Here is a 15,186-nt window from a genome sequence, read left to right as displayed (position 1 = left end):
TCTGCATTTTTTAAATCAGTGATGTGGCAGAGTTATGCCCAGAGAGGAGTGGGAAGACAATTGCCAAACTTGCAAATGTATCAAGGTCTTTGGCATTGGTGTGAATTGGGTTTCCTTAACATGAAATGTAGGTCAAGTAAATTCATTTTTATATTCTTTTTTTCTTTTATTTTCATGTTAGATCCTGCAAGACAGGTGCAGAGGTACTGGCATTCTTTATGCCAGTTCATAGGTGCCTGTAAGCATATATGTCAAGCTGTCTAAGAATATATGAAGTGTACAGGTTTCCATTCAAATCCAATAATTATCATTGTATGTGAAGTAGTTACATATTAAGGCTTTGAAATGGCACCCTCATAAAGGCAGCTGAATTGTGCCAGACTTGTGGCTAAGTCCAGCACTTTTTCTTCTGTGAACAGCTAAAATCTGTGTTTTCATTCATATGTACAGATGCTACCTTACCCCAGACACCTCTGTAGCATACATGCATTTAGAATGAGAGCAATAGATTGGGATAAGAAGAACACTTGAAATGAATGTATTTTTATAGTTCTTATAAAGGGATAAGAATCATCCCATACACAATTAACAGGTTATTAATCTGCTTCATTACCAGAATATCCAACCAGGAGGAGTATAAATAGGCTCTTCTAGACAGGCAGTGATGGGAGAAAATACAGCTGCTGTGTGCCAGAAAATACACTACTGAATATATTCTTATTCTGTAAGTATAAGTATGTTACAGATTGAAGTTTTCACCTCCGTGTGTTTGGGAACGTGCCCCTTTCACAGCAGTGATACATCATCAGGACTGCTTTTCAGCTGCACGTGAGCAACAGAGACAACAGCTGAGAGGCATTTAACAGCTACTTTGTGAAGTTCACTGAGCTGCACCTGTGTGCTGTGAAGTTCTCCGCGTGGTCTCCACCAGGTAAATACTTGTAAGTTTGAGTTCTAAGATGGTATCCCTGAACTGCAGTTTACTTTCACTGAAATAAATGTAAATAATAATGCTTTTAGCATGTGAATTGGTGTCTGCCAAGCTGGGTCCATAACTTCATGAGACTTTAAAGCAGCATAAAAAACTGACCAGTTATAAAACTAATATATTAAAAGAAGGGAAGAAAATGAGATGTTAATGTTTAAATCCATTGGATAGTCACAGTTAAATGTCCAGCTCTGCATTTTCCCTGTGTTAGGAGTGACTTAGCAGTAGTAAAGTTTTTTGGTCACCAAAAAGTGTATTTCAACCCAACACTGATATTGAATTACAAACTAAAAATCTGTTTAAACAAGTAAATTAAAAAATGTATAACTTGCAATATTTGTCCTCTAAAAATTATTAGAGATTATTAGTGCTGGTAATAGAAAAAGTAATAGCATAATGAGAGCATTTTAGAGGCTTTTTGGTTATGGCTGCTTTGAGATAAATTTGAGTTTGACAGTGTCTCTAAAAATGTTCGTGGCCCCTAACATTACAGATTCTCCTACTGCTGCCACCCAGCAGAAATGCCTAGAGCAGCATTTCTGTGGTAGCTGAACCAGATGGTGTTTTACCATTGCAGAGTCTCACCTGTGAAACAGAAAAGAGTTATAGAGGAAAAACTGCTTATCTTGAACTGTAACTAATGACAAGGAAATAGTCCTCTATCCAGCCATTTTCTACAGAAAGCACAGGACTTTCTGTTTTGTGTATCATCCTACATACACCTTCTCAAAACCAACAGGATTCAGCTTTGAAGCCTCATACAGGACAGGGCCTAAAATGCAAAGTGCTTTCTGCCAGCGATGTCCGCTAAAGAAATCCTGTGCTCAATTACACCTTTTGTTACACGTAAACTCTGGCACTGATAGCTCAGTTCGGACACATCAACGTCCACAAGTGCAATTAATTAGAAGCAGGTGACGATTTTTCGTTTTGAGGATTTCAAAGCTGAGACACACGTTGTGCTTTGGGAAGCACACGTGCATACTTTCCAGATTTGAAAATCAGAAGAGGAGGAGGAGGAGAGGGCCGGGGGGAGCGCTCAGCCCCCATTAAAGCCCCCGGGCGGGCTCGCCAGGATCGCACAGAACTGAAAGCAGGTAGAGACACTTCCTGCAGGCAGCACCGCAGAAGGGAGTTTTCCTCTGATCTCCCTCAAAAACCAATCAGGCCAGATCAGCCAGGCGTTGATTCTCCTTCTGTCCCTCCTACACCTTTCCCAAAGACCCAATGGCCTTGTCCCTCTGGGAGATTGACTAGAGTCACATGAGCCGCACCGAGGGCAGGTAACTCAGGAGAGGCGAGGGGGGGGGGGGGTAAAAAAAAAAAAAAAAAACAGGCTCAGGCTGGGCTTCTGCCATGATGTCAGAGGGAAAGAAACCCACAGCTTGCTAATTTCACCTCCCAATCGGCCCCGGGAAAAGGAGATCACCGGGAACAGGTAGAGATGCGAGTTTTCTTCGTTTTCCTTTTTTTTTGGTCTCCAAAGACCTGACCTCTGAACAGCTCTTTCTCTCCTCTTAATACCGTACTCTTCATCTCTCCTTTCCCCTTCGATCACTTGGAGGTAGGGGGTGAACCTTTGCGGGATTTTGTTGTTCCTTTTTTTGTCCGTTTGCGTGTCTTTCTTTTACTTTTTTTTTCTCTTTTTTTGACCTCTGCTTTTGATTGTAGTTGTTTCCCCCTGTGGTCATGACGGCTTCGCACAGTGACTCTTTGGTGGTGTTGTTTGGGGCAACAGCTGGTGCATATGGGGCTAAACTGGGTTCGGATGAGAGGGAACTAATTCTCTTGGTGTGGCAAGTTGTGGATCTCCCCAGCAAGAAGGTACGGCTTCGACACCCGGCGAGGGCGCGTTGCGGGCGGCTGCCGTTTGTTCATTTCACAAATGCACCCCGGGCAGGGCAGACCGGCCCTCCGCTCACCGCGTTACTCCTTCACAAAGCCCTTCCGTCCTTGTCGGTTTTGTGCCCGTTTCAAGGGAAGAGAGAACGATTTTAAGGAAAGCTAGGCCGCTTCCCGCCGCCCCCCGCCCCGTCCTTGCCGATCCGTCGGTGGTTCCCACTTCGGGGACGTCTCCTGCAGCCTCCCAGCACAAAGCTGGCTGCAGCTCGGACGCGCACGCTGCCCCGGCGGCTCTCGGCGTAACCGTCGGGCCCGGGGCGGCCTGCAGCGGGCGGCTTTTGTTGTTTTTTAACCGACGTCTGGCAAACGCTTAAGAGAACCTTAAATTCCTTTAATTTTTATGCTAATCTGAAAACGTGTTCCAGTTTCCAACCCACCACCCCCTCCCCCCCCCCCAAAAAAAAAAAAAAAGAAAGAAAGAAAGAAAGAAAGAGAAAGCCCTATTACGAATAAGAGTCCCTAGAGATAAAGGGCTTTGACAAAATGAAGACGTTTGCTTTGATAAAACGATCCATTTTGTGAAGAGATCTGGGAAGCTGCCTTAACACTAGATGATTTTCCCCTTACGTTGAGCAACTCCCTCTAAAATGAGCTCTGCGTGCCATGAAGGCCAGCTCTGGTGCCCGGAGCAGACAGCGTGGCTCTCCCGGGTGGGAGGGGAAGAAACCCAGGCGAAAAGTTTCGATTTGTGAAATCGACAAATGCTTTTTCTCATTGTGATCGTTACTGGGGCAGAGATACTGCACCTTGCTGATTTTTTTTCTGCAGTCTGAAAGCATTGTTACCAAGAGCCGTTCGTTTGTTCCTCACTTTTGTCCCTTGTTTCTTAAATGTTTTTAGGTAGGGACGCTACACAAATCCCTGGTGAAAGCAGACAATTTGGAGTTAAGTGACCAATGTCGTGAAGTGAGTGGTTTAACACCAGAGGGACTGGGCAAAGCTGAGCCTCTGGACCGGGTTCTTCAACAGGTGAGATGCTGCTCTTCGGAAAAGGGGCTCTTCAGGGTGAACTCTGGGGACGACGCCCAACTATTTGATAAAAGAAATACTTTAACTGTCTTTCACTTTGAAGTCATTGGCAAGTTGTTGTGTTTGTGACAAAGCGAACCTAAACAAGATCTGAAACAGTTTGAATTGGGAGCCCTGGAATTCTGAAAGAGTTGTGTTCAATGCCAGCTGATTCTCAGAAGCTCTGGCTTCTGATTATTCTGATAGGCACACACTTGTGTTCCAAATTTCTCCTGCCCGAGACTTTCTTTTTTTTAAAGTAGAATGATAACAGCAGTACTGCTTAAACTTTTGAAATGCAGGTGGCACGTGTTAATCTAGGGCTCATTGCTGTAGTGTGAATCATCTCTCAATTGTTACTCTTCAAACTGGATGAATTCTTTAAAAACTATCTTATGTGGAACGCAGCTTTTTGATCTATATCAGTCTTCCTGATGAGCTTAATTAGTGATTGATTGTTTCTTCAGTTTCTGTATTCTACTCTGACTTATATCACACTGATCTGTGATTTGGTATGGTCCTTTCACTTCTAGAGGCCATCAATTACTTTAAAACTTTTAATGTGAATACTGTGTACTTACTCAGTTCCTGAAATTTTACTTTCTTTCCCTTTTATACATACAAAATGTGCTCGAGTGGAAAAATACAATAGTGCATTTTTGTGGAACATATAAGACTGGCTTTCCACACCTTGTCTGAGTCACTTGTAGGTGTGTTTCAGCAAGAAACTTGCTTAGGCAGTAGAACAGGTTCGTGTTGCTGTAAGTTCTGGTGACACAGAGATAGCTTGGCAGACTGACTCCTAACCCTCTTTGATATGGAACGGCTAACATTTCACTCTGGAGGGGTATCTTTAAAAACAGAAATATGTAACTGCAGTGTGTCTTAGAATTTCTTGACATCAGCCATGAATGCCATTCGTTACACATTTTGCTGGATTCTAAGATCGAGAGGTGATTTAAAAAAAAATTTTTTTAAAGCTTCAAAATAACCCCTGAGAAAATGCACAGCTGCAGGTTTGGTCTTGTCCCAGATCTTGCACTAAAGACATCTGGAACAGCTTAGCCTAGTACACTCTGTTTACCTTTATAACAGACACACTTTAATTATACTCAATACTTTATGAGAGATTGTATCTTATTGCTGTAAATTGCAGTGTAGGTGGGTCTGCGTTAGCAAATAAAAGGAAATACTACCTTTGCGTGTAGGTGTGGTAGGGACTCTTGAAAAACAACAGTTTTATCCCTTTTGTTGGACATATCTGTGCAACTAGTGATTTTGCTGTTAATTGTGGCATACCAGTTGTGATGCAGCTGGTTCTGTCCTGGGTCTCCTAGAACACCCTTCACCTCAGCTTGTGTCCCTGCCCCTCCATGCTTCCTGTCTCTCTGGGAGTTTGTGGAGAATTAGTTCATCCTTTCATCCTTTCACCTCCAATTGTAGCAAAAGGTAGAATTCTGTATTTTTTAACAGAAAACCCTTTTCTGCATTTTTTTTTTTTTTTTTAAGTCCATTAAATGATTTAACTGCATTGTGTATTTTTAAGGATGTTCCAGGTGTTCATAGGTACATGTAGATTTTTTTTTTTTTTTTTTTACCCTCATTTAAGTATTTTGATTAGCCAAAGCACAGGTAGATGAAGTGATTATTTGAAAAGGAGGAGGAAAAGGAAGTAAGGTTGTACCTTGATTTGAGATAATGTTATAGAGTATGTGAAATTAGCTTTCCACACCCTGCTTGGGTTGTGGTAGAGAATCTGATGATGCAGCTGCAAATTGCTCACTTGAACACTCAGCCTTACAAATAAACGTTTTCAGTGCCTGCTTCTGGCTTTTTCCTTTGGTTCTCAGCCTCTGCATGTAGAGGGAAGTGAGACTCTCCAAGCATAAAGCCATTGTAACTTCTGTCTGCATTTCGGAGATTTCTTCCAACCTCAACCACTCTTTGATTCTGATTTGGCAAGTCATAACTGATAAACAGTAGATGAACTTCTGTGGGCCTGGAGTTTTTCCACTGACTGTGGAAGACCTGCTAATTTTTAGTTCACTTTCCAGGAATGATGGAGTCTACCAGTAGCCTATAGTCTGTGGTTATGTCTGTCCTCCCCAACAAAGCACTTCCACAAATGTTGCATCATTTCAGTTGTATTTCATATTCTGCAGCATTGCATCTTACGCAACTTATACTTGGATTTGACTTCAGTATTCTGGAATAGATGTTTTCCCTGATATATTTTACTGTGTAACTTTACAGAGAGACATTCTGAATCTCAGTGCCCCCTAAATAAACAACATTTATATTGTGTACATTTTGCTGCAAGGTTTTAAATATTGGTTTTGTCCAAGCTCACAAATGTTTGATTCCACACGTGCTAGTGCATTTATGGGATCCACCTGTATGTTCTGGCAGGTGATGTGCCATGTTTGGCATGAATGTTTAGATAGCTGTTTTGGTTGGGGAAGAGGGAATCCTCACAGCGTACAAATATTAGGGTTTATTATTATTATTTCACCTTGGAAGCAGTCTGCTTGATGTATTTAGTTCAAAGTGAAAGTTGTAACTTGGCTCTGTTTTTGAGCCACAAATGGTGAACATATAACTGCTGACAGAAATGTGTTGTAAGTGAAGAATGCTACTGGGTAGAAAAAAAATGAGGGTTGTTTTTTTTTTTTTTAAACAAAGTAGGAAATCTCAGGTTCAATGTATGTCTGGAACTGTCTTGAACCTGTGGTGTAAACCCCTTAGCACATGTTACCTACAGGACTTACTGAAGGGAGCAGTGTCCTACATTGCTTCCTGCATTTCTAGGGCTTCCTTGCCAAATTACTTGGGTCAGATCTAAATCATAGCGCTGGCTTGTTTAGGATGTGATTTAGAGTTTTCTGAATAACTGCTGTAACTTTATGGTTTCCCAGTTTCAAAGACTATAGGGGAAGAAGAGGTTTCAAGTTGCTCTCTGAAACCTCACAGGATTGGAAGCTTGCTTTAAAGGAGCAAAGCCAGAATGAACTTTGCCTTTCTCTCATCCCCATGATTCTGTCATTAAAAAGGCTAACATCTTCAAATGCTTCTCTTATTATAGCCATGGGGATTCTTAAGTTAAAGATCGAATACGAAGTTGAAAGTGTTGCGGATTTCTTAATCCTTCCCATGCAGAAAACCTGGCTGAATCAGCATGATTTGCCTTAAGACATACTACTTTCCTTTTGCAAGATGTTATTTGCATGTCACCCTGACAAAGGATACAGTCTCAGAAGAGCTAACAATTTTGAAGATCTGACTGAAGTATTTAGCTGTAATTACCTACTTACTTTGAACCATATACATGAAAAGGGAGTTTCTCATGAGAGCTGGGTCTGCTTTGAGCGCATTGAAAGCATCCAAATTTCACCTGTGGAGTGACATTTCAGCATGAAGAATTTGTCTGCAAGGCTGTCCTAGTCTTGCTGATCTTTCATCACACTGTGTTGGATGCAGTATGTTAGTGATGCATTTGGTTTGGATTCTTAAACATAGAATGACCAACCTGTTCATTTTGCCCTTCTTCACTAAACTGTGCATAAAGTAAAACTAGTGAGAGGCTGTCACTTCATCAGGTGATAACAAGGTACTAGTTCTCTAAAGCCTGTTTGAATGCTTATTGATAGTTCACCTCAGCTGCAGGAGCAGTTTATTTTCTGAAGTATCAAGAAATTCTGCAAGAAGCAAGCTGGTTAGGTGAGCATTGGGAAAGAAATGGGGGAAGAGGTAGAAGAACCACTGAATTCCTCTAACCTGATAAACCGGTTACAACTTTTTAAAGAGAAACTTGTTCTGCAGCCTCCTCTTCTCAAAATGCTAGCAGAAACTGTTCTTGGCTCCTTCTTTCCAGCTGTCACACTTTCACTTTGGATAAATGATTTTTTTTTAAATATATATTTTTTTAATGCACCTCTTAGGCTTCAGACTGGAGAAGGAAGCCTGAAAATGTGTGCTGACTGCCAATCAAAATAAATATGAACCCAAAAAATACAGGACACGAAAAAAGGAGATTCATATGTATGTTAGTGGTAATGCTGGGCTGTTCTCCTGGATTAGAAGGTTAATTCATGTTGTTTTGTTTTTGGCCACCTTAAGTATAGCTAACTCAAGAACAAAGAAGCATATAAATATTTGTCTGTGTTCAAAGACATTTTATTGAAACTGATAATAGCCTAAATTTTATTTCTTTATTTGGTGCTGTGTCTGGTCTTCCAGTGTGAGATTATTTGGTGACTGTATTGGCCCAATGTAACACTTGCTAGAGTCTATATGTTGGAGTATTTGCTGGGTCTGAGTCTGGAAGTTTTGGAGCAGGTGTTTGAGAAACCTTTGGCAAGTGTTACTGAGCAGGCTGTTCTTTCCACAGCAAATATTTAGGGTGTAGTTTCACAAGACTTGGCTTCAGCAGTGAAGCCAGCTTTTTCTCCCCATGTCATAATTTGCCATCCTCTTTGTTGTAACAGTAAAGCTTTTTGTGAAGCTGTGCTATGATCAGGATCACTGAAATGAGCAGATAGGGTGGGATCTTCTAAACTGCTTTGCTGTCCAAGCTTACATCCCGTGAAACTACACCCTTCGGCTTCTTTCATGATCCAGCTTGTTTGATGGTGATGCCAGCTTAAAGTATTTCTGCCCCCACATCGTGCTCTCAAGCTGCAGTTGCACAAAAACTTTGTGGCACCTTTCACTTAGTGGTTCTCACATGGACCTCTCTCCCCTGCATTCTGATAGTACACGGGGTTTGGGGGCTGCAAATGGAGCAGGACGCAGTTCTGAGTTGAATACCAGCTCTGGAGTGGATCTTCCTGAGCAGTGCAGCAGATAGATAGTTTGAGGACAGCCACAGTGCCAAGGTGAGGGCAAGCATGCGGGTGAAATGAGAGAAATGCTTTAAGGCAGGTAGGATGCCAAGCAGTTTGTAGTGTGGCCTTGGTTTTGTGTCGACAAGAAGTGATGAGGATCCCCTGAAAGACAGAAGGTGGCCTTCAGGTTGTCAGAGCAGGTGAGACACAAAGCCCTGCTCCTGGAGGATGGCTGAGACGTACAGTCTTATGTGTTGTTCTTAATTTGTGTTAGCATCTAACAGCTTCCTGTTCTGTCTGATAAATTTAACTGAGCATTAGTTAAATGGTTTGACACCTTATACTGGAATACTGTCAGTCTTTATGTTGGGGAAGTAAGGGTGTGGTAATGCTTCCTGTAGCTTCAGGCCTCTGCAGTTTGGAGTTTTGCTGTTTAGTAATGAAAATGGACAGCAAGTGAAAGAGCTCTAGTGATTCTGTTAACTCTGTAGTGGGCTAGGTAAAAGATTTTTTTACTACTACAAATTCTCTGTGCTACTCAACTCCCCCTGAGTTATCATTAAAGCACTGAAATCTGCTCTCTTAAACAGTTGAGAGTTAATAGAAGAAACAATCTCTGTGTTTTATATCTATAATGCATGCATAAATATGCGTAATGTGTGTGCATTTGTTGTTAACAGCATTTGTGCTCTGTTAGCTTTTATGGGACAAAGCCAGCTGAAGGCTGTAACTTTTATCTGAATTCCTAGAGTATTTAAACCTAGCTTTGTTCAGGTGCATTTAACTTTAGAATGACCAGAGGATTAAATAAAGAAATTTGTCTAAAGCTGTGTATTAATTTCTCTGAAAGCATAAAAATGTGGTATTCCCAGTGAGATGGGCTATCTTCTCCCTTCATTTTAAGAGAAGGAAGATGGCAGTATTCATTAGGGGTGAATGATTTGACCTGAGCAGGCTGCTTGTGGCAGTGGATGCTGCTGCTTGTTCCAATGAAGATAAGCATTAATGTTAATTCTCTCACTGGGATGAGATGGATGAGAATATATAGAAAATAAACACTACAATTACAGGTGTGGAGAAAGGCTGCTCAGAGTGGCTTGAAGTGCCTGATTTTGTTCAATGTTTAGAGCTGTATCCCTAGCAGTTTGCAGTGTCCTCACTGCTGTGTTACACCAAATACTGGGACTTCTCTTGAAATTGTATTTGCAACTTTTAAAAAGCCTCTGGAAGATGGTAAAGTACAGGGTGGAAGCTTGTTGATGAAAGCATTGCTGGTGGTGATTATGTGATCCTCAAAATTCTTGAACTTTGTTTTATTACTTGCCATAAGTAGTTACTGAAAAAGTCCTTGGAAATGTGTTAATGAACTATTTTCAGGGCTTTCAAAATTGTCAGAAGGATAATAGAAGAAGAATAAAGGACTTGGATTCCACTATTTTAATAATAAATACATGCAGTGGTTCTACCAGTCCTTACATGTTAACATGGAAGCAGTTTAGAAAATTCTCTGTGGATACTCCAATGTCTGCAAACCTGCACTGGCGCTTAATCTGGCCCTTGTCACAGCTTGGGGGAGGGCTGTGCTGTTCTTGCATCAGTGTGTTGGTTTGCACAGAATTTTTATTAAAACAAAAGCACCCTCAGGTTAATATGCAGCAGGTCTTGTGTGGCTGGATGCTTCCAAATGAGAGCAACACTTCTGTCAGAGTGTTAGCAGCACTTCCCTGCTGAATGTTTAGGTTTAAGAGTGACACAGTTACAGATGCTGACAGGAGTTGATGTTGCCAGCAGAGCAGAGTTGTGGCCAGTGCCATAAAAATGCTGATTGTGATTTGATTTGTTCAGGAGTAACTATTTACATAGTGGCAGCTCTGTATTGTTTTATGCTTCTTGTGGTTAAAATTAGAGCTTCTGTGTCTTTCAGTTAGAAACATAAATAGAAACACTGTCTTTTCTCTCACTTGTATCTGTGGCCTCTCCTTAGCAAATTGTTGCCATCTAAAGCTTATGAATGTGAGTGATGCCTCTCTCTGTTCCTCTATCTGTTTGGCAGTCTTTCTGGTGAAGCTAAAACCAGCAGGCTAATATGGAAGTACTGCGTACAAGTGGAATAGTTACAGCTGACAGGATCGTAATTAGGAAAATGGAATATAAAATAATTTAAGATTATTAACAAAGCATCACAGAATCTAAGTGGCTGTGGATCTCTGTGTCTGGTATGTTATGTGAAACTGCGTGGTGAAATGCTTACTGCAGCAAGCAAGTTTTAATCTAGGGCCATTTTAGCATCCTCAAGTGAGAGAGGAAAAAGCTGATGCCATGTAATTTTATTCCCCAGAAGTAGGACTTCTATATGTATTTGAAATTCAGTAGAATAATGAAAGATTTATCTTAGACAAATCTTGTTACACAAGATTTCTAACAAATCTTGTGTTAGAAATCTTTAGCAAAAAAAATGGGAACAATGAATTGAAAACCTATGGATGTGTTAATTGCATTGGTCTCAACTAACTTACTTTGCTGCTTTTAAAATTCTTTGCAAGTTTAGTGATTTGGTGTTGTCCTCATATAGATCTTGGCAAATGGTCTTTTTTTCTTCCCTGTTGTAAATCTTATTCCCTCTATTGCTCTAGAAATATATTTTTCCATAACAGTTGCTGCTTTTCATGAAGACTGCAAGGATACCATATTGTTGTTCATCTTTTTCATCAATTTCTGCCAGCTACATGCTCATTTCAAGCCAGGAAAATATCAATACTTAGAAAGGCAATTTTGTGTATGTATCCTCAGTAGATACAGGATCTGAAGCCACATTTGCTCTGGAAACCTTGTTGCATTGCTCTGATAAATGTGCTGGTATTCCTTAAACTGTTCACAGCTTACTCCAATATACTTCTATATGGTAACCTCTGTTTTGTGTTGTTATAAGCAACTGCTTTACTTATCTGTCCCTTGCTCATTAAATCCACATGCTGTGAACTCTGTGGTATGTAAGGTAAATATTACAAGGAAATTATTGGGAATTGAAACTTCAATGTGCTCACTGTTTGTGAGCATTTGTAGCTTGTGAAAAGAAGAAAAAGCCATCACTTCAGTTTGAAAACTCTTGAGTTTTTGTTTCCCATGGCTACTGTGCCATACAAGAGAGGGGCAAAATGTACTCAGAAGGGGATATTGTTAGTGCTAAAATATTGGAAGGAAACTTAATTTCAGGACTGTTATTCCTTGTATCACAAATCGTTACACGATGAACTTCTGCTTATTGTAAAGATTGTTGAAGGACATCAGGTAAATATCTAAGGCAGAAGAAGAAAGCTGCTGCAATTGTGATATACATAAAGAAATACAAGAGAATATGAATCATCTCCCACTGCTACACTCATACCTCGGATAGAAATAACTGATCACAAGGAGCTGTGTGGTTTGCTTCGTATTCTGTACAGTTCCTATTGAGTCTGCTCAGTCACAGAGTTCCATAAGCAAAAAGCTACCTGGGAAAGAGAATGCAGTTCTCTGAGATTAAACAGCATTTAAATAACGCTACCATTCATGTTCTTGTTCTGCATTGGGTAGGTTTGAATCCCTTGGAAAGCCCAATGTAAGTGGACTGCTCAAATCTCAGAGGTAATTATTTTGCTTATTTTCACTTGTCCTTTTATCAAACTTAATATTTGATGCGTGGCCTTGTTGCTTCAGTCTGTGACTTCAACATTTCAGAGGCTAAAGGCTAGCTGGCTTAGAGGTCTGCTTCTCATTTTTGCTTTCATAATGGCATGTTGAACAAGAAAGGGAAAACTTGAAGCAGTTTCATGGAAGTTTTACCTTTTTTGCTCATGTTTGTAAGTTTGTGCAAGGATTACTTGGATTCTTTTATAAGCAAAAATACTTAATGGATCTCAAGTCTGTTATTCAGGACAGTCAAAGTGTATTATATTCTTACTGTACAGGTTAAAGGTGAGGCAGAAGTATGAAAGAATCTAGAAGAAAAGATAATTGTGGATGATATATACGTCGTCTTTTTATACTTCCTTTTCTTTCCTTGGTTATTACTGCAAAAAGAACTTATAAAAAGAAAAGGGAAGAATAACAGAAAAAAAACATTTAATGTTAAAGGCATTGGCTGTTCTACAACTGGTTAAGCTTGCACTACAAACAGTGAGGTAGTTGAGTAAATAGAGCAGTACCATGCATTACAGTCAATAGAGCCAGTGCTAAAGATCACATTGCTATTGAAATTTGTCCTTGAAACAGAGGTAAGAGAGAGTGGGGGGTCATATAGAATACTGCGAGAGAGAGCTTGTGCTTAAATTAAAAAAAAAAAAAAAGGAAATGCTGGTAGTACCATATTGAAACTTAGAGTTCAGGAGGTGTGTCCAGCATTTTCTTTCAGGCTGTGGTGAGTTGTTCTGTGAGCTGTACTGACAGCCAGCAGCCTATGTGGTGTGTGAGGCACTACGCTGTTGTAATCCTGCTTGAAATATATGTAAAAGGTTGACAGAATATGGATTATTATTGTGGTGTTGTTGTTGTTGCAAATATTTCAGGTTTCCTGAATCTTATCTTTTGTATAATGACAGACTTGTGAATAACACACACAGACACATGCTAAGGTGATCTGCAAGGTTTGTAATTTTTCTGCATTTTGTTTATTATTGCTTTCTGGTGGCCTCTTCCATAGGGGTTAATTTAAACAGAAAAGCAACCTGCTTTTTCTCTGCAAGTGTTTCTTATTGGTCGGTTCCCTGACACATAATACAGTTGTGAAGTAAGTCCAGAAACTGCAGTTCTTATGCTGCTGGACTGGGCTTCTTTTGTCTCACACAAGACTAACTTCTGGTCCTGTGCACATTTCAGCACTCTCTTATTAAAACAGACCGTGCTTTTGAAGATAAAAGCTGTGACCTGATTGCTGTGACATTTAGGTGGCCTGAACCACGCTCTCCTCTTTTATGCGTAATGCATTACCCGAATTAGATGCTATAGATACCGTAGTTGGAAAGCATACAAACAAGCTAGGGCTGCAAACTTCTATCTGAGAAATAATTAATCAAATATGGTCATAAAATCCTCAAGTGATGTGGGTTGGACAGGTCTTTGTCTTGGCAGAAGGCATTCTTTCCTAGGAAAAACTAAACTTTTAGGTAGTTTTGTTTACTTTGTGACACAAAGGCCCAGGTCCAGTTAAAATGAGGCAAGGAAATAAATAAGGTATAAACTGTTTCGGAAGTGTAAAGTTTCTGATGATGCTGAGTCACAGCAATATTTTTGATGCTGTACGAGCTGTCCCTGGGACAGACAATCCATGACAACCATTGCTTTGTTTCTGTATTTATATTATACTGGTTACTGAACCAGCAACAGCAGGTTAGCTTCATCTAAGCTAAATGTACACCCTCTCCGTGTAACTGTGAAAGAATATGGTGAATTTAAAAGTTGTTGAATGGAAGAATGTAATCAACTGGAATTTTTTCCCTAAGAGGTGTATGTGGCTATGCAGCTCCCTGACTTTGCCATCACACTGGTCACCATAGAGTTGTAATGAGGACAGAGTAGTATTATTTATTGAAATTTCAAATTCCCAGCAACCAAGGATGAAAATGGATATCTTCAGATAGCTTTAAAAATAGTTATCCTGTATTTATTTATTAGCTGCATGTTGCTTTGAAGGCTTACTGTGTTTGGAATTTATGGCAGAACTCCAGGCAGATGTTGATTGAGGCTTTAATCCCACTATCTTTGTTGGTAGAAGTTTGTGCCATGTATGGAGAAGTGTGAATATGAGAAAGGAAACAAGAAGGGTTTGTGTCTATACAGATGCTAAGTGTAGATGAAACTGTGTTGCAAAAGCATCAGAAGCAGCAGGAGGTGTGGTGCCTGCTTTGCTGTTGTTGAAACTCTGTTCAGGTAAGAATACAAAATGACAAGGTTAGTAGGTAGAAAGAGGTTGCAGAGAAGACTTGAGTGGAAGCCAGCTTACAGTGCTTGCATGCTGGGTGCCATTTCCTGCAGCTCCTTGAGACTGAGGTAGGCAAACCTGTTCTTACACTTTGGAATTCTGGAAACTGTGCCAGCTGAGGGTAATACATGAACCAACGGTGGTATACCATCTCAGGTATGCCTATGGTGGCCATTGTGATTGATTACTCAGTTATTGCTTATCATTTCAGTACCTTCATGCTATAGGTGACCATGCTGAGCACTGTTATACCATCTGTGGCATGCTAGAAATGAAAGCCACACCTTTGTCCAGGCTAGTTTTCAGTCGCTCAGTAATCTCAGGCATTGGTGTTGAAGAGAGTGAAATCAAACTGGCAGTATTGTTTTCTAGTATTTCTGGTGAGTGGACCTGGGCTGCTTGTGTCATCTTCAAGTCTTCTCCACAGAGAAACGAAGCCCAGAGGCAATTCTTTTTTCACGTTTAAATGGTATCTAAATGTAGTAACTTCTATGTAACAAGAGGTGGGG

General features: G+C 40.4%; 1 protein-coding gene across 8 annotated transcripts in view; it reads left to right on the top strand.

The window, feature by feature from the left end:
- The first annotated feature begins 834 nt into the window (after positions 1-834).
- ESRP2 (epithelial splicing regulatory protein 2) overlaps positions 835-15,186 on the top strand; it is a 44,003-nt gene continuing 29,651 nt past the window's right edge. For 6 of the 8 annotated variants that reach the window (XM_042877079.1, XM_042877081.1, XM_042877076.1 and 3 more), the window contains exons 1-3: positions 2,310-2,426; positions 2,660-2,812; positions 3,731-3,859. In XM_042877079.1, coding sequence (XP_042733013.1) covers positions 2,678-2,812; positions 3,731-3,859 — 264 coding nt within the window. In that variant the 5' untranslated portion in view covers positions 2,310-2,426; positions 2,660-2,677. Of the gene's footprint in view, positions 942-2,309; positions 2,427-2,659; positions 2,813-3,730; positions 3,860-15,186 lie in introns of those variants that run through there. The other 2 variants (XM_042877077.1, XM_042877078.1) reach the window with 2 other exon arrangements.

The sequence above is a fragment of the Lagopus leucura genome, unplaced genomic scaffold (genome assembly GCF_019238085.1).
Source record: "Lagopus leucura isolate 7727_CA_CO unplaced genomic scaffold, USGS_WTPT01 Super-Scaffold_100017, whole genome shotgun sequence".
Classification (NCBI taxonomy): Eukaryota; Metazoa; Chordata; class Aves; order Galliformes; family Phasianidae; genus Lagopus; species Lagopus leucura.
This window is presented reverse-complemented; position numbering and strand designations above follow the sequence as displayed.